The sequence below is a fragment of the Musca domestica genome, unplaced genomic scaffold, assembly GCF_030504385.1.
Source record: "Musca domestica strain aabys unplaced genomic scaffold, Musca_domestica.polishedcontigs.V.1.1 17, whole genome shotgun sequence".
Lineage (NCBI taxonomy): Eukaryota > Metazoa > Arthropoda > Insecta > Diptera > Muscidae > Musca > Musca domestica.
This window is the reverse complement of record NW_026712230.1, coordinates 2,286,512-2,306,587: the sequence shown is the minus strand read 5'-3', so window position 1 is coordinate 2,306,587 and position 20,076 is coordinate 2,286,512. Positions and strand designations below refer to the sequence as shown.

Below are 20,076 nucleotides of genomic sequence, written 5' to 3'. Positions count from 1 at the left end.
TAATGTAGATAAAATCATAAAAATACCGTATATAGAGAGGTACCGTTACATCGGGGCTATACGAAGACCTGGACCTGTATAGGCAATTTTCTATCACAGGCTGTAATACCTTTTAGTAACTTCAAATACGAAATTTAAAACAATTTCGGAGAATATTGTACCTAAAATCTTCAAAATTCCGAATATAGGGAGGTACTGATGTATGGGGCCTATACGAAGACCTGGACCTGCATAGACAATTTTCTGTCATAGATTATATTACCATTACGAACACCAAATACGAAATTTGAAACAACTCTGGTGAATAATCCTCCTAAAATCGAATATCGGGGGGTACCGTTGGTGTATGGTTGAGGGTGTTATAAGTTGCTATATTTTGATGAAACTATAATTCAATTAATGTATGCATTTTCTGGGTTTTTTTCTTATCTCAAGATAAAAGTCGGGCGGGGCCGACTTTATGATACCCTACACCACTTTGCTAATTAAGTAGAGCTCCGCATAACAATTAAACGTTTTAATGGGTGAATTCAATCATACACGCTATGATTATAATTATAATTTAATGTTCAAAGGACAAAGGACAAAATATGCCGAAGCATTTTTATCTTTTAAATTCGGACTTGTATTGCCCATTTGGTGCACAATTAATTTGAAATCGGATAAAAATATATATGGGAGCTATATCCAACTCGGAACCAATCTCAATAAAATTTGGTAAAAATATTTCTGAGCTGTATTTGATATATTTCCCCAAATATTGTTGTTACAGAGTCCATATTACGGCTGCGTAGGACAAAAATAATAAATCGGATGAACAATATATATGGTAACTATAGCTATATCTGAACCGATTTCGATCAAATTTGGCATACTCATTTTCAGGTCGTACGTGCAAAATTCCATACTATTCGGACTGATATTATACGTTTGGTGCACAATAAAAGGCAAATCGGACGAAGACATATATGGGAGCTAAATCTACATTTTAACCGATTATCTACAATTTTAAAGGGTTCGTCCTTGGGCCAAACAAATGATTTGTGCAAAATTTCATCTGGATAGGGCAATAAATGCGAACTGTACTTTGTTCACAAAAATACATGGACAGACGGACATGCATAAATCGACTCAGAATGTGATTCTATGCAGATCATCAAAAGGAGCTATGGGTCTATCTCGTTTCCTTTTGCCTGTTACAAACAAATGCACAAAGACATAATACCATGACCACCTTGTGGTGCAGGGTATAAATAGCCTATTAATGTAAATAATTAGATTTTGAATAATTTCAAATGAATTATATCCTATCCTTAATCGCCTTATGTATGGATCAACTGCATTCTCTCGAATTTAAAATAAAATATCGCAACACAAGACAAATTTCTCACCATTCATCTCTTCAGTAATGTACAATGGCCATTCGGGCCACTGCCATGAACACCGATAAATAAAATGATCTACTTTTAATAGTAGTATTAAAAAATTGTATTTATAAACTTTGAAACGTAATTAAGAATTGAATCAATAAACCTTGGAAACTACGGGTCTCTTACAATGAGACAATTTTCTCTTCTAAGTGTAAAAATTATGATAACAATTTTAAGTTTCAACAAGATTCGTATTCGCTATAACAAAGTTTATTCCAAAACAGCTTGTTCCGATTTAACGCCCCGAGCCTGGACAGCCTTCGCCAAATAGTAAGCCGATATTATGCCAAGTGCCTGAAAAATACAAATTGAATGTCATTAACATTTATTAAAATGATCGAAAGTCTCCTACCTCAAAGGCCACCAAGCCAACTAAGGATAAAATTAAATTGTCACTCTGGGAGTCAATGAATTTGATTGACATAACTTCACAGCCTTTAGGAAATATATTATCACTATCGGAACAGTCGCCCAAATAACAGCAACTGGAAGGCAGTTTATCACCCTTTTCTAGGTAGTCCTGTTGACCGTTTAAGCCACAGCATTCGTACTGTAAATGAAATAAAAAGTGGGCATAAGTTGGAAATTGGAAATTACAATTTTGAATAAGTCCTTGGAGAAAATTTTGGCACCCATTTCGGTGCTACATTTCGTTTGAAGTGCAAATCTATCTCGTTTTTATTCTTATTCTGTGTTATTCTTATATTATTCTGCTTACTTGTATTTGTACATCTAGCATAGCACCCGGTTTAACCAACTCCTGTTGCCAGGTGTCTTCGACACGTTGTTTTGTCATTTCCATGAAATCTTCTTTCATCACAGCAAAGGCAATCATGAAAATGGTCTCACAGACAATAGTAAAGACGCCAAGTCCCGCAAACTGAAATAGAAAAAAAATTGAAAAATAAAATTATGTACCACATATTTTTTACCAATATTAAAAAAGCTACTTAGAAAAGGCTAAAACACCGATCATGGTATCACCCTATACCAATACTCTTAAGAATGATCTTTCTCATAACGACATTTCTTAGTGGGTACACAATATAAGTATTTCTTTCAAAAAATAATTAGAAGGAAAATACAGCTGATTATGAAAGTAGATCAAAGAATAGAAGACTTGGGTATCAGCGGTTTGAAGTTTGCATGGCAATGTTACCTAAATAGAAGGGGCAAGTTCCTCTACTCTTCCACATTTGTTATGAAGTTTTTTGAATTAAGATTCCTTGGATATATGGAATACCCTCCCTATTGGGTAAAGAAACATTTTTATATAAAAGTATCTGAATTCAAACGGTTTCCACTTTAAACTACAAATACCAGTAAGACCTTTTCCATAATGCAGTTCAACTTATCAAAAAACCAAATTTCGTGGGTAAATGTGACTAGGATTATCAAAATACTGAGTATCGGTGGGTATCGTTATATGTGCGTTATAGGAATGTCGTGGATCTAAATATTCAATGTTTTGCCACTGCTAGAACCCACTATGAACTACAAATACAAATTTTTAGGCAAATCCGTGGAAAAATGTGGCAAAAATCATCAAAACCCTTATATGGGGCCTATACTATGCTCCGCCACCGGAGCTAGAACCCATTATAACCAACAAATACCAACTTTTAGACAAATATGTGGAAAAATGGGACAAAATACCGAATATCAGGAGGTACCGTTATATGCGCCTATATCAAAACCTGGACTGATGTATCATTTACAATACCAACCATCATTGACGCAATACAAATTGTTTGCCCAAATTTTGAATCTCTACGTTAATTTATCGGGCTGTATCGTTATTTCATCCAGAGGGACATCCAAAATCGACTTAGAATTTTATGCTGGTTATGAATATATATACTTTATGGGGTCTACGACGAATATTTAGGAATGTTACAAACGGAATAACAAAGTTAATATACCCTCTGTTTTAAGGTGGAGGGTATAATAATTAATATTGTAAAGCCATCATGAAATCCAAATTATTTAAAAAGAATCATTGAACTCTGTCGAATACCCAGTAATTGTAAAATAAAATTATTTAATTTTTAAATTTCAAAATATGTATACATTTGAAGCATCAACAAAATACTTACCACCATAGACAGCAAATGCGATTCTCTCAGAGCTGCAAAAGATCCCACTGTACAGAGAGAGAAAACTAGACAACCCAAGAGACTGGCGGTGTAGGCACCCAATGGAGAGCCGGCACCGCCGAGAGTAATGACACCGACCGATATCAGGACCACGCACAGCATCTGCAACGAAGAGAGCAAAGATAAAACAAAATGTTTGTAGTAAATTCATTTATTTATTATTAATTAGCCACAAAGAAGTCTCAGCGAGAGCCAGATTGAAAAAATGCAATTTAAAATTTTGTGGCATATCTATAAAATAATATTTGGCACAAAGACATTGCAAACAGACAGCAGAAATTCAAATTATAAAAATATTTATATGTACATCCACATGTGAGTATGTGTGTGTGTGAGTGTGTGTGGATCAGTAAACCCCATTATGTATAAAAGAAATTTTGATATTTTTTCATTAATTACAATGAGTTTAGAAGAAAATATGGGTGTACGTGTTCCTCCAATGATTCAAACACCTTTGTTTCGGATGATGTCATTTCAATTGGTGGAAATGAAGAAAAATTCCATTTGAAATCGATTGAAGAAAATTAAACAAATGAAATCAATATAAATCGACTGTTCCTTGGTTGAGATCTTTGAATGGGAATCATTTCATTGGGTAATTTTATTTTAAGTAAATTTCAGTTAAATATTCGGTATTTTGAATGCTCAGCCACAATATCCTATCTAATGAACTACAATTAGACACTTAGAATTTTCAATAGTCAAATTTAAAATTTCAACATTGGTCCAAGATTTGACATACCCCTTAAAAAAACTATTTTAAGTTGTAGGTTCTAAGAAAAATAAAAATGTCCTGTCGAAAAAGTGCAATGTAGATTCCATATTTAGTTTTGATCTCATTTTGTGATATTTTCGCTAATGTTCGCAATGTTAGAATTGCATTTTACAAAAAAAGTTTGTGTAATAGAAGTTCATTAAATCAAAATTCTATCTAAAAAAATCTTAATGTAAACTTTCATTTTTACATAAGCCCCATTTGTGCTCCATTTTCCGTAAAATTGGCGCTCCAAGAAAAAACCTTCTTGGAATCAAAACAAATTTTAAAATAATCGGAGAGTTTTCTCTAAACTAGAGTTAGGCCGCAGAACATTTCTAACAAAGCTGAAAAAATACATTGAAATATGTAAATATTTACTCCATATTAAGAAACTATTACTTTCGCTACGCAATTAAATATTACGTTCCAATCGCTTGTCTTCATTTTGCAACCGAATTCGCAACCAAAAATTTCTTTTTGAGGCAACATAAATATTTCTTCTTTAAATTTAATGATTTTGTTTTTATATTTTTGGCATTTAACGATGAAAATGCTGCCATTTTCAAATGATACACTACCTGCTGTGGCAAAACATTAGCTACATAGGTCCATGTTTTTCTATAGTCGGTATTTTGACGATTTTTATCATTTTTATAGAATTGTTTGAAATTTGGATGGCATGTTCTTAATGGCAAAAGTAACGCACACACCTCTAGTACTGGAATTTCAGTATTGAGAGACATATTTTTACATGAGTTATTTTCCAACTGGTGATAGGTAAAAATGTTAACAGATTTTTTACTTCTTAGAAATAGAATCTGGCCATTTAGCATTATTAGTACGCAACCTGAGATAAGTTGGATTTTTTTGTCAAATTAGAACTAACACGTGAAAAAGCAGCTAAGTTCGGCCGGGCCGAGCATTTTCTACCCTCTACCATTCGGAAGGAACTTGGAGGCTGTCCGAAGACGTGGTTCTGGATAAGTGTTTTTTTTTTTGTCGATTCCGAACTTGAAATACGAAATTCGAAATACCGCTAATATCATCAAAATATCGTTGTATGGGGTATACTAAGACATGACCTGCATGGGTTGTAATACCCATTATGAACTTCAAATACGAAATTTGACGCAATTCCGATGAATAATATCGCGAAAATTCTAGAAATACCGAATATCCCGGGGTAAAGGGGGTAAAGTACTGAGAGGGATATCCTTGTGTGGACTTTCATACTATTCCATTGAAAAATTGGTGGAGGGTATACAAAGAATTAAATATTGTCTGACGATGATAAGAAGTTTTGCGAAATTCTACTTACACCCACAAAAGGTCGATATTAAAAAAAAAAAAAACAAGTTAAAAAGCAGTAACTTCGGCCGGGACGAACTTTAAATAGCCTACACCATTTGGAACGAATTTGGAAATTTTCAAAAAATAAAATTCGTTAAAATTCTGTTAAATTCTTAAAAATACCAAATATTGCCGTTATATTGGGGGCTATACGACGTGAACCTACAAAGGCATTGTTTGTTGTAAGCCATTACTATATTCAAATTCGAAACTTGAAATAAACGGTGAATAATGTAGCTAAAATCATCAAAATACCGTATATAGGGAGGTACCGTTATATCGGAGCTATACGAAGACCTGGACCAGCATGGATAATTTTTTGTCATAGGCTGTAGCATGACGAATTTTAAATACGACATCTCAAACAATTTCTTGGAGAATTGTACCTAAAATCGTAAAAATACCGAATATAGGGAGGTACTGATGTATGGGCCTATACGAAGACCTGGAGCTGCGTAGACAATTTTCTATCACAGATTGTAGTTACCATTACGAACTCCAAATATGTAATTTGAAACTACTCCGGTGAATAATATCGATAAAATCATCAAAATACCGAATATCAGGAGGTACCTGAACCATACAAACATTTTTGCTAACTCAAAATCTGTTGATAAATGAATATATATCTGCGTATGTTACTGGTACCTCACCCACAAAGGGTCACACATTTCAATACTTTTATCTATCATAAATTATGAAACAACTCAGCGATTCTTTACAACTGGCTATATATAAATATTTTTATCAACCAGATATCTGAGATGAATATGGAATTTCTGATTTCGGATAAGATTGGACCAATATTTTTATCCTCCACAAAGCCGTAACGAGGAATTCAAAAGTAAAACTATCAACTAATCGCCGTTCTTTTGACGATTTGGAAGTGAGCGCAGAGTAAAGCAGTCATTAATTTTTATTAATAAATAATTTTATACTCGTAGAATATAGTGTTTTACTTTAAAGTTTATTTTCGTATACTCAAACAGAGACAGGCATAATGAAATTGTCACCTATATTCAAGAGATTGCTTCTAAAAGATTGCGGTAATGTACGAAATCGTTGTATATCGTTATCGATACGCATAGGTGTTATGAGTAGTACTTTAATGGAGTTCGTATTAATCATACACCATTGATTTTAATTGGATTTCCTCAACTACAAGACGATAAAATTGTATTACCGGCAATACATTTGCAACTGATATTTAATATGTAATTCAGTATATGTATTTTGTTTATTTTTGTAATGTTTAACCCATTTTACAGTAAACGGTCAAATGGCCTGTCAGACTATACACTATATCAGCTCGTGCAGCGAAATCATAAATTGAGATTTGTGTCGTTAAAATGCAATAATTTTCGTCGTTCCTTGCTTCTCTATTCTGTCTGACGAAATGCAAAAACACAAAATGTGTAAATGTACCAGAGTTTTATTTTAATTTATTTCTGGATTTGTTTTTTTGTTTAAAATAAACTAAAGTGAAATACTGCCGAGAATCTAGATGTACAATTAAATTGAAATTTAAACTTCCCTGCTATTGGTATGTGTACATGCGTTTTTGTATCATGTTTATCCTATTTGTAGTTGAATACATATATACCCAAATATTTCGAGGAAATTTTTGATGGAATTTATATTGTAGTAATTTATGTGGCAATATAAACATATAATTATACCACAAAACTACTGCAATAATAATTTTCTCTGTTTTAAATCTAAATAACTTTACAGTGGACGTAATTGGACAAAGATAATAAAATTCATTAAAATAAAATTAAATTCATTACAAAACTTTTTGGAAAACGCAACTCAGGATGAATAACAGGTACATATATGACAAAGTTCCATTTGCATATCTCTAAAGGCATAACTCAACATATCAACTCATTGTTTTTTTAATAACTAATAAACGTCAAAGACCCAAAAATGTCTTTGTAAATGTTTACCAGAGGGTAAGGCAGGGAAACATTATCACCTTTTTCACTAATAAACAAGCGTTGCTCTTATAAAAACAACAATAATGAGATTAAGCCTAATTATTATTATATATATGAAATTTAAATTTTTGTTTAGATTGATAATATTTAAATTTTTATCATTTATGGAGACCCATGGAGAGTGGATCGATATCAGTTGGGGACTTAGTTACATTTTTGTCGATTTAGCGATGTCCTTACGTCAGTTTGTCTGATTTGATTCAAACTTGGTGCATCGTAGTATTATTGTCAAACTTAGATCGATTTCGGAGATGGGCAATATCGGTCTACTCCTCCCGGTACCTCCCCCACAAAAAGTCGAAATTTTCAAAAACATATTTTACTGCGCAGGAAGATATAGGATAATCCAATTTAGTAAATCGTAATATTTGCATCAATGCTAAGTCAAGAGCGAAAATAAACAATATCGGTGCACTCCATCAAGTACCTCCCACACAAAGGATCAAAGGATTAACATCTGATTCGATTCAGATTTCATATTTCACACACCCCATTTTTTTCAACTAACACAAGATCTAGAAGGGATACATCGGTCCACTCTTCTGGTACCTCACCCACAAAGGCACACAAACAAACATTTAAACCCTAACATGGAGAGGTCAGCGCTTCTTTACAACTTCCTATATCAAAATATTTCTCTTACCCAGAAACCTGGAATGAATGGAGTTTATGATATCGCATAAAATTTGATATTAATGTTCGATTTTCTTGTAATTTTGCCCATACCAATATTTGTATCTGCATTAGATGATGTATGGAAATGGAATACTTCGATCGACAATATCTGGTACCTTACACACATTTTAATATTTTCCAACAATTATCATATATCTCATATGAAGTGAAGGAAGTAAGCAATATAGTCCAAACCTGGCACGCCGCAATATCTATATCACATTTATTAAGGTTCGATGAGAAATGGACGATATTGGGCCATTCCTGCGGAACCTACTTCATATGGGGTCAACAATTTCAATAATCAGAACAGAAGTCAAAAAATATTGACTGAGGGTATACATCTGTTGGCTATACCGAATAAATAGAAAGTTTCAACTGCCTTCGTTACGATGTATGATTTTTTACCTTTTATACCGATTGTAGGGGAGATAACATATAGAGTGGACTGATATTGTTACCTTTTAATTCCATCCTGTTTTGATAAAATATTATAAATTGCAAGGTATACAACAAGTTAAAAAGTATAGATCGGTTTTGCTGACAGTTTCCTACGCTGAGTGTATGTCTTTTGTTTACATATAAATTGACTTGCATTACGATTATTCAAGCTTTTAACCCTTTAAGGAGAGTGGTTCCGAAAGGATTGGCCAATATTGTCCATTTGGTATCTGACCATAGTCTGATATAAATATTACAAGTTGCTATTTTATATGAAATATATGATAATTTTTGGAAAATGTTTAAATATGAGCGATGTGCCATATACAGTGGATCGAAGTATTCCACTTCATCTAATACTGACAAAATATTGGGATGTGCAAAATTTAAGGAAAATTTAACACTTATTTACCATTCTATAGGAATCATTGTTAGTCAAATCCATTAGATCTATGGTTAACAAAAATAATGGTATACATGAAGTTTGATGAAAATCCCTGACTTGTTTCGCATTTCTTAAGGGTTATAATTATTCAAAATATTGACCCCTTGCGAGAGAGCTTTTGGTACCTCTCTCACAAGGGATCAACATTTGAGTGGACCGATAAATTCCATATTCACATTAAATCTCCGGTTTGAAAAGAATCGCTGATTTATTTCGTCTGTTATAAGATATATAGTTATTTAAAAATTTGACCCTTTGTGAGGAAACTATAAGAAGTAGTAATTCGATGTATTCCATCTTCACACCAGATCTTGTGTTAGTGAAAAAATTTGAATGTGAGATGCTCAGAATCATTCCCATACTTATTTCGCATTTTATGTGAGTTTCGGTTGTTCAAAATTTTGACCCGTTGTTGGGAAGGTACCAGAAGGAATGGTCCTACATGTTCCACCTTCACACCAGATATTGGTTTACCAAAAATATTGACATCTGTAAATTCTAAAGATAATCCGTTGCTTATTTCGCATTTCATGATCGTTTTAGTTAACAGTTTGACTCTGTGGGAGAGTTACAATGAGTGGGCCGATATATACTGTCTTCACCAAAGATCTTGTGTTAATAGAAATATTGAAGTGCTGCTAGTTTGAAAGGAATCGGATGTTAATTTCGTGTTTTACGAGCTGACCCCCTGTGGGGAGGTACCAGAAGAAGTTAACAGACGTTGCTCATCTCTGAACTCGATCTAAGTTTGGCAAAAATATTATGATGTACCAAGTTTAAGCAAAATAGGATGCTCCCTTCGAGAGTTATCGTGCGCACCAGCCAGACAGACTGACGGACGGACACCCTTAGATCGACTCCAAATGTCCTGAAACGTGTTTGGTCCAAATAGACTTAGGGTCTTTCGATGAGACACGTTTTGACCGTATCAAATGATATATACCTTCTGTAGCCATATGTCTGAGGGTATAAAAATAATTGTACGAACTTGGAAAGGGTTATAAAACTTGTTTTAAATTTTAAAAGATACAAATTATACATTGATAAAACAACATTCGCCAATTTAAATAACAGTATTATAAGTTTTTTTTAATCAAGACCCGACTGATCTTAAGTGTAAGGGATCTTAATGATCTTAATTGTAAGGATTAGATTATCCATTTAACTCTACCTTTGAAAATTAAACTGTTGACTTCTCACGCAAGAGTTATAATTAATTTCACCCGTAACAAATTATCAGTTGACCATCCAAAATGTTAGGCTTCTAATTGATCCTAAAGTCTAAACCCATGCAAACAGGGCTATTGCAAGATCAGCAAAAATTTCTGGTTTTTACCTATGCCATCCTCAAAATAAGTAGGTTTTCCATTCGGAGCCTAAATCTAACTCCCTGTAACATTTGATGACAACCTTTTATCGACTCATCTCGGCGAGATATAAATATCGATATATGACATCATGGGTTTAGAACCAATATTTCGAGTTATTACAAACTTTTTGGCCCAATCATACTATTAATACCCCCAGCATGGGGTATAAAAAGGCGGCTTAAATATTTTAAATATCAAATATATAGAGTTTCGGTAACATAGAGATTATGCCACATGGTAGTTCTATTTAGCCAATTTTTTGTCATTGGAGGTGGTACCCATGTTCCGGCATAGGATCTTCCATTGAGATCTTTAACCACCAACGTTAAAACAATTTCGTTAGAAAATGTGTTGAAAATCATAATAATATCGAAGATCTTTACGTACTGTCATATGGGGCTTAAACGTGAACCGATATACCCGATCTTCAATCCCAAAATACAACAAACATTTAGCCATCTCGATCGATCCCTACAAAGGTTAGAGTCGGGGCTTAAATGATTATGTCGATGAGTTACGAATCTTAATGGTCCATAATTTCGGTTATTACCGAAATTTATCAATAAGTTAACCACTTTTTCATGAAATTACTAATCTTTAAATCATTCATTCAAAAACTTAAACAACTTTCTACAAAAAAACTCAATTAATTTTTAACCAACTCATTTGCCATGACAAGTAGCAGAGAATGGCTGGCTACTATCTTGTTTACACATTCTGGAACGCGTCGTTTTGTTCTCAACTTTGTTGACGGATATGTTGCACCGAGACACAAACACACTCTCACACACACACACTTCACATAATAAAATCTGACACATTATATGAATAACTTAAAAGCAACCTCCGGAAGGTGAAATGAAAATTCCAATTTGACCTGCTTCTGAGTTTATTTTTAGTTTGGGCGTTCGTGTGTTTTCCTTGTTTTTTTTTTTTTTTTGCTTTTTGCAGGTAACGCACATGGACATGGAACGAGAGTCAAGTACATAAGGACATGTGCTGGGTGTATGGTGAGTATATACATAGGTGTGTGTGTGTACATATGTATTGGTGTCGCACATCCATCCTCGTGCATGTTTTGAAATTCAGGGTCACTTTACAACTGTGTTTTTGTTTGACTAGTTTGGCCTTCTTCTTTACTTTGACACCGAATGACAACGCGAATGTTTTGCTGATGGCATTGCTGGTTTTGTTGCTGCCCCACTTTGTTTTTGTGGAACACTCTCGGAGGCCTAGTAAACTTGATATGTTTGGCGGTGTTCTCGTTTTACTTACCGAAATTACAATGCTCAAGGTTAGCAGAGCATATTTCCAGACAGGAATTGAGAATGACATTTTCATCTTTACGGCAGTTTCTTTGAACCTTCCCAGTCACGGAATCCAACTGAAAATAACACACACACACACACACAGAGAGAGAGACACAGACCACCAAGAAAGAAAAAACGAAAGCTATGAAAACAAACATCAAAACGTTTGAGCCAAACAATAGTCAATTTCGTTTGTCTGTCAGTCTGTCAGTGTGACGTGCATTCAAATCCTTGCTCTGTTACATAAACTTAAGCGGCAGGATGTGCGAAATGTGATTCGGCAAACAATAATTGTGGGCAAAATCAAAATCATAATACACAGATGAGTGAATTTACATGACAGCATTCGACAAAATCATTTTTCAATTTTTAAATTTTTGTTTTAGAAAAATTCATAGACACAACAACAAAATCTAATAAACAAACAAAAACCCCATCGAAACGGAACGGAACGTGTTCCCCCCAAAATACATCAAAACATTATGCCATGTGTACCGTACCCAAAGAAAATTTTTTCAAAATTCTTGTGATGCTGTTTGAATCAGATTTTCTGAAAAATCTGAAAATAAACACTACACCATATACTGTGGCCGATACCGATGTCTGTCTGTCTGTCTGTCCGCTACTCAGTCAGTATGACCCTTCGTCTCTCTGTTCCCTCCTGCTTATCTGGTCTTTGGCTTTGTTTGTTTATGCTGGCTAAAGGCACACTATGTACACGCGTTCGTTCGCTTTTAAAGCAATTTCCTCATGTCGTTCGCAACGCTCGTTTTACCCGCTCGACTATATTTCACGACCACCTTTGTCTCAAGGAACAAGTGTTACTGAGGTGAAAAGCTACGAGAGGCATCTTATGCAGGTTCATCTGCCACTCGGAAAGATGCTTTTTTGTGCAACGGTGTGTGTGAGTTTGGCAGAAAATTCACCACGCTTTCTCATTTCCTCGTGGCGTAGTTCGTGGCAGAACTATAGCATGGAAAACTGACATCTGAGTGGCAATGTATGTGTGTGTGTGTGTGCGTATTTGGGAGGGAAATTTCTGTGTTTTCACTGACACGATTTTTCTTCCGCAACTTGTGTTTGTTTGTGTCGTTTTTTTTCAATTGCGAACAACATCACCAATCAATGGTGAAATGTTGAATATCATTTGCACACCATTCCGCCGTACACTTGCATACACGCTGACAAACAAACAATGCTCATACACACAAACACTTATTATTCAAAAATCAAGCACCATCTGAGAATACTGGGTGTGGGGGAGGTTGAACATTAAAGAAGACTAATTTTTCAGTTCTACCGGGGAATGTTTGTTTGGGTAAAGTGTATTAAAATGGTGTGTTTATGCCGCAATTGTAGGTGTATTAGAATGTAACGAAATGGAAAAAAATTAGTTCAAACAATTTAATTAAAGGAGGGCTTTTAACTCTGTAATTTCCTTTGTGACATGCCTAAATATTCGTCGTATAGACACATGTGTATTTTGACAGCAGAAGTTAAGTTCGTAAATAAGATATGCCGGTCCAAGTTTTCGTATAGCCCCCACAAAACGGTACCTCCCTATATTCGGTATTTTTATGTTTTTAGCGACATTTTTCACCGGAATTGTTTCAAATTTCGTATTTGAAATTCGAAATTGATATTACAGTCTATGACTGAAAATTGACTATGCAGGCCTACGTCTTATTCACTGCAATTGTTTCAAAACTCCTATTTGAATGTCGGAATCAGTACAACAGCCTGTGACAAAAAAAAACTACTTATGAAGGACCACGTCTTCGTATTGCCCCCATAAAATGGGTTTAATTTTTCTACGGATTTTTTTTTAATTTTTCAAGGTCATTTAAAATGGAGGAGTGTATTTAGAGTTCTGTCCGGCCGAACTTTGCTGCTTTTTCACTTGTTTTTGTTTAATATCAGGGCCAATTTCTACATAATTTGAACAAATTTATGTTTAGACCAAACTCTTCCATAAATTCCTAATTTCATTAAAATTGGTTTTGGTGTTTGTTGTAAATATATGGAAGCTATATCCAAGCCTCAACTAATTTCCAAAAAAATTCGCAAATTTATTTGTTTACCAAATTCCGTCACTCATTCCAAATTTCATTGAAATCGATCATACATATCGTGTTTTATGCATCAAATAAACGAAATCGGTCGAAAATATATATGAGAGATATAACTAAATCTGAACCGATTTCAATATAATTTTCGCAAATTTAGTTTTGTACCAAATTTCGCCAGTCATTCCAAATTTAATTGGAATCGGACAAACATATAGTGCATTAAATATTTGAGATATCCAAATCTGAACCGATTTCAATATAATTTGGCAAAATTATTTTCTGATCAAATTCCGGCACTCATTCCAATTTTTATTGGAATCGAACATACATATCGTGTTTGGTGCATCAAATAAACGAAATCGATCGAAAATATATATGGGAGCTATATTGAAATCCGAACCGTTTTCAATATAATTTGGTTAGTGTATTTTCGTACGTAATTATTTATTTTAGTAAATTTCGTCACTCACTCTGAATTTCATTGGAATCGGACATACACATCGTATTTGGTGCATTAAATATGAAAAATCGGTCGAAAATATATATGGGTATTGGGTATAGCTCCCAAATCTAAAACGATTTGAATATCATTTGTCAAATTTATTTTTGTTCCGTTGAACATTCTAAATTTGGAGACTGTATCTATAACCGTTCAATAGATATGTGCATTCAAAAACAAAATTTTCTGGAGGTACCTCCGATTCGGATGCTATATCGCCAATTCCAAGTGGAAATTAAATCAATTTTATAGCCTATGTTACTTTCAGGTGATGCTGCAGTAGGTATGGAATTTTTTAGGAAATCTGTTCAGCGGTTTTCGAGTCCATAAATTACAAACAATCAATCAAACGTGCAAACATTTTCCTCTTTTATAGATTTAGAAGATAGATTTTTTGGAGAAAATGTCAAAGTAAGGATTATTCTAGATGAAATTTCGTAGTCATTCTCTGACCAAAAAAATATTTATACTTAGTATTTACTATCAAAAATAGCATATATTTTTCAATTAAAAAGGGTTCTTTATTTCTGACAAAAAATATCACTTTTTCCCAATTCGATCGATTGGATTTGTGGCTCCTTTGAGGGTTGAAATGTTAGACCAAAATGTGGAAGACGTGTAACGTTCTAATTAAAATTTGGCAGTAATGCTCATTTAACTTGTTACAATCAGCTCCGATTAATATATGCATCCCATATATGTGTCTGTGAATCTGATTTCAGATTTACGATGCATATTTAGTGCATATAATATGTCTAATATATATAAACAATAATCTCCACCAAATTATGTTTATATCGGTAATAATTTAAATTATAAAAAGCCACAATGTGAACATAAATCGAACTTTTATGGAACACACTTGTTTTTGAATATTCTACTTCTTTCTCCCAATATCTTCCTTATTTTTTATTTCAATTTCTTGCAACTCTAATAACATTGTATAAACTTTACCATAAACAATACAAACTATTATTGTCGAAGCGAATTGCCAAACGTTTTAAATAGTGTCTTCATTCCCTTTTTTAGGCAACTTTTTCACCGCCATTTTTGGGTTTACATATTATTCCGAATATTCATTCGTAAGTCGATAATTAGTTATTCATTTTTAGTTTCGGAACGCTGTTGTATCCTCCCTAAGCGCAGCACGATTTAAACTACTTGCCATGCGTTAGAATATTCGCTTTGTTTCTACAGTTTCTGTTTGTGTTCAATTCTTTTACAATTCTTATTAAAAAAATAAGGCATAAACAAAAACAAAGATGAGACATGAACAATAACAATATTGACAAGTTTTTATGGTATGAAATAAAAACTGCATCATAAATCTAAAATTCACCGACGAATTATTTATAATCACCCACCAAAAATACTCACTACAAATCTGGTTACAAACCCATTATTTTGACGAGGGCAATTCGCAAGAAATAAGTAATTGTTTTGTACCACTAAAAGTAGATAAAATAATTACTTCCTAGCAAATGGGTTAATAAGGCACATGCTGGCACTAGTAATTACTTACACAACAGCTTCCTAACCCCGATTGTATACCCTACACCACAATGCAGAAGAAAATGAAACAAATCCATAGTTTCTTTTGATGATGTTCATTGATTCACATCTTGGGTCGATTTATGCATGCCAGTCCGTCCGATAATCAGCCAATATTTATATGTAGTTCCTGTATATATCGTCGTTAGATTTCGAATAATACGAGCGGAGAGCGACCTTCGGCTGTTATGGCGGCCCACACCATCATCATGTCCATCGCTCAAATTTTGGTGGCCAACCGAAGTGGCACATTTTCAGCTGACCTCTTTGGCAAATAAACACGATCGTTTTGTTTGATTACAAACTGCTGGAGAACGAATGTTTTCTCATTGGAGAAAACCAAATTCGGCAGGTCACCACTTTCGGCCAAGCGAGCAACTCTTCAGCTCATTTGAGTCTATTTTCTTTCCGTTGCGGTGTAAGTTGCACTTTTTGGAATTTCAATAGCTTTGCCCCGAGCTTATTTTTCAAAATTTGCCGAATGGAATATTGCAATATGTTCAGATCACGAGCCATTTTTCGGCCACTGCGCCGACGACGGGCCATGCTTCCAGTATCACGGTAACGAGCGATGGCACGAGACACAACTGATTTATTTACATTTAAATCCTGAAGTGCTCTAACATTAGCCACTTGTGGTTTTCCAGCCAAATATAAAGAAATCTCACTCACGCTTGAATTCTATCACGAATAACTTTTGTTTTTTGGAAAATTCTGAACAAAATGCTTTTGTACGCTTGTAAACAATATAATGAGCTTTCACTGGAATATTGTGCGCTATATGTGTAATATTTTTAACAGATATAGATAATGCTGCCGTATATATATTTCGTTCGATTTGGTGTTTAAGGCCCTCACATTCGTAATACGCACCCCACGACAATGGTATTTGGTACCAGATATCAGAATTACCTCTCTCAAATTTTATCAATATCGGTTCAGATTTGGATATACCACCCCTATACATACATCTTTATCCGTTTTCAGGTTTGAGATACCACCGAAATCAGCCTAGACCCAAACACTCTCATATATATGTGTCATCAATTGTGTGAAACTCGATTCCCATATATCTATCGCTCCAATTATTGTTGTTTTTATAAAAACAACGTTTGTTTATTAGTGGAGAACGATGGAAATGTTTACCAGGGGGTAAGACAGGGAATACCTAGGTTTCGGAAAGAGCCACCAATCCTAGCCACCATTCCAAGGAGTACAAAAGCTTTCGTCAAATTTGTTAGTAATCGTCCCGCACGTTAATATGCATTGATAAAGCTGAGGTAATGTCGTGTCATTATATTTAGGATACTGAAAATGCAGAGGGTATGTGGTAATTATTACCAGAAATGCTGAAGATAGCACATGCGACCACCAGATTTTTCCTGGTTTATTTTGGGCAATAAAAGTTGTTATTTAAGTAAATATTAAAGTCCATAACACAACTCCCTATTTCGTGCTAGCCGATTTGTTATGAATATTTTGCTGGGGAATGATTGGTAGTTATTATACCCTCCACCTTAAATATTCATCGTAGACCCCATAAAGTATATATATTCATAATCAACATAAAATTCTAAGTCGATTTAACGATGTCCGTCTGTCTGTCCGTCTGTCTGTCTGTCCGTCTGTCTGTCTGTCCGTCTGTCTGTTGAAATCACGATACAGCCCACATTATTTGACGTAGAGCGCCAAAATTTAGCAGAGCAATTTGTATTGTGTCTAGGATGGTTGGTATTGAAAATGAGATATATCGGTCCTCGTTTTGGTATAGTCCCCATATAACGGCACTTCCTGACATTTGGTATTTTGATGATTTATGCCACATTTTTCACGGATTTGTCTAAAAATTGGTATTTGTTGGTCGCAATGGGTTCCAGCTCCGGTGGCGAAACATTGCATATATGGGTCTACGATTTGGTTTAGCCCCTATATAACGGTACCTCCCGATTGCGGCGATTTGATGGTTTTTGCCACATTTTTTCATGGATTTGTCTAAAAATTGGTATTTGTAGGTCATAAAGGGTCCCAGATCGTGTGGCGAGACGTTGCATGTATAGGTCCACGCTTTGGTATAGCCCCCATATAAAGGTACCTCCCGATATTCGGCATTTTGATTATTTTTGCCACATTTTTTCATGGATTTGTCTAAAAATTGGTATTTGTTGGTCACAATGGGTTCCAGCTCCGGTGGCAAAACATTGCATGTATGGGTCTACGATTTGGTTTAGCCCCTATATAACGGTACCTCCCGATATTGGGTATTTTGATGGTTTTTGCCACATTTTTTCACTGATTTGTCTAAAATTGGTTATTGCAGGTCATAATGGATCCTAGTTCGTGTGGCGGAACATTGTATGTATAGGTCCATGTTTTGGTATAGTCCCCATATAACGGTACCTCCCGATATTCGGTATTTTGATGATTTTTGACACATTTTTTCACGAATTTGTTTAGAAATTGGTATTTGTTGGTCTTAATGGGTTCTAGCTCTTTTGGCGAAACACTGTATGTATAGATCCACGTTTTTGTATAGCCCCATATAGCCGTATTTCCCGATATTCGGTATTTTGATGATTTTTGGCACATTTTCCCATGAATTTGTCTAAAAGTTGGTATATGTGGGTCATAATGGGCTCTAATGTTTCCTTTACCCTAAGGTGGAGGGTATTAAAAGTTTGGCCCGGCCGAATTTAATGTCTTTTTCCTTGTTTTTTAAGTAAAGTCATATACAAATGTTACTGATGATTGAAAACAAATTTTATAGAAGCTAATTTGATAAATTCGTTTCCGAAAAGAAAGATATAAAAAAGCAAATTTATATAACGTATAATATAAATGGACTTACCACTGGACTCCGGGTAGGAATATAGGACAGAAACCAGTAAAGAAAGTCTTAAAGTCGGGCGGGCCGACTTTATGATACCCTACACCACTTTGCTAATTTAGTAGAGCTGCTCACAACAATTAAAAGTTTTTTTTTTTTTGGGAGAATTCAATAATACACGCTATGATTATAATTACAATTTAAAGTTCAAAGGACTAAATATACCGAAGCATTTGTATCTTTTAAATTCGGACTTGTATTGCCCATTTTGTGCACAATTAATTTGAAATCGGATAAAAATGTATATGGGAGCTATATCCAAATCGATAAAATTTGACAAAGATATTTCTGAGCTGTATTTGATATATTTCCCTGAATGTCGTTGTTACGGAGTGCATATTACGGCTGTGGGTAACAAATATGACAAATCGGATGAACAGTATATATGGGAGCTATAGCTATATCTCAACCGATCTTCACCAAATTTGACGTACTATTTTCAATTTGGTAGTAAGTGCCACATTCCATTACATTTGGGATGATAATACACGTTTGGTGCACGATAAAAGACAAATCGGACGAAGATATATATGGGAGCTATATCCAAATTTGACCCGATCTCGATAAAATTTAGCAAAGTTATTTCTGTGCCGTATTTGATATAATTCCCCAAATATCGTTGTTACAGCGTGCATGTTGTGGCTGCGGAGGACAAAAATAACAAATCGGATGAACAATATATACGGGAGCTATAGGCATATCTGAATCGATTAAATTATTTCAAGTATCGTATATTGCGTTTTAGAATATTGTAATGACATATGACAAAAATTGCATGTACAGGTCTATGTCTTCGTATAGGCCTCGTTGAAAAATACTGGTAAAATCATAAAAATACCGAATATAGGGTATTTTTATGATTTTACCAGTATTTTTCAACGATTTTTTTTAATTTGAAATTTCCTTTTAATGTTAGATGTTATACAAAGTTCGGCCCAGCCGGACACTTTGCGTCCATACCCGTCAACTTGATCCGTGGATATGATGACGCTAAAATTTGGAGTACCTGTAAAAATGTTTTTAAAAAAATGCGTATTACATGTTTGTTTTGAATATGCGATTCTTACTTAACTAAAAAGAGGGATATGTTTTTTTTTAATTCTTATGAAAAAAAACAAGTCGAAATCAGCAGCAAATTG

At 34.4% G+C, this 20,076-nt stretch overlaps 1 protein-coding gene and 1 long non-coding RNA gene across 4 annotated transcripts in view; one reads left to right on the top strand and one right to left on the bottom strand.

Moving 5' to 3' along the window:
• Window positions 1-20,076, top strand: part of LOC131801576 (uncharacterized) — a 67,499-nt gene that overhangs the window by 1,164 nt on the left and 46,259 nt on the right. Inside the window, exons 2-3 of one of the 2 annotated variants that reach the window (XR_009341864.1) lie at window positions 11,576-11,634; window positions 11,747-11,836. This is a non-coding gene — a long non-coding RNA (uncharacterized LOC131801576). Of the gene's footprint in view, window positions 1-11,575; window positions 11,635-11,746; window positions 11,837-20,076 lie in introns of those variants that run through there. The other variant, XR_009341865.1, reaches the window with a different exon arrangement.
• On the bottom strand, window positions 1,479-12,759 carry LOC101899289 (tetraspanin-2A). 2 transcript variants are annotated; one of them, XM_005179634.4, is made up of 6 exons: window positions 12,710-12,759; window positions 11,900-12,008; window positions 3,527-3,688; window positions 2,149-2,310; window positions 1,783-1,980; window positions 1,479-1,724 (listed from the first exon to the last, which is right to left on the bottom strand). In XM_005179634.4, exons 2-6 carry the CDS (start codon window positions 11,963-11,965, stop codon window positions 1,641-1,643), a joined length of 672 nt encoding a protein of 223 aa, XP_005179691.1. In that variant the 5' UTR covers window positions 11,966-12,008; window positions 12,710-12,759; the 3' UTR covers window positions 1,479-1,640. The 2 variants fall into 2 exon arrangements, with proteins under 2 accessions (XP_005179691.1, XP_005179688.1); XM_005179631.4 differs by having other exon boundaries at window positions 12,435-12,747.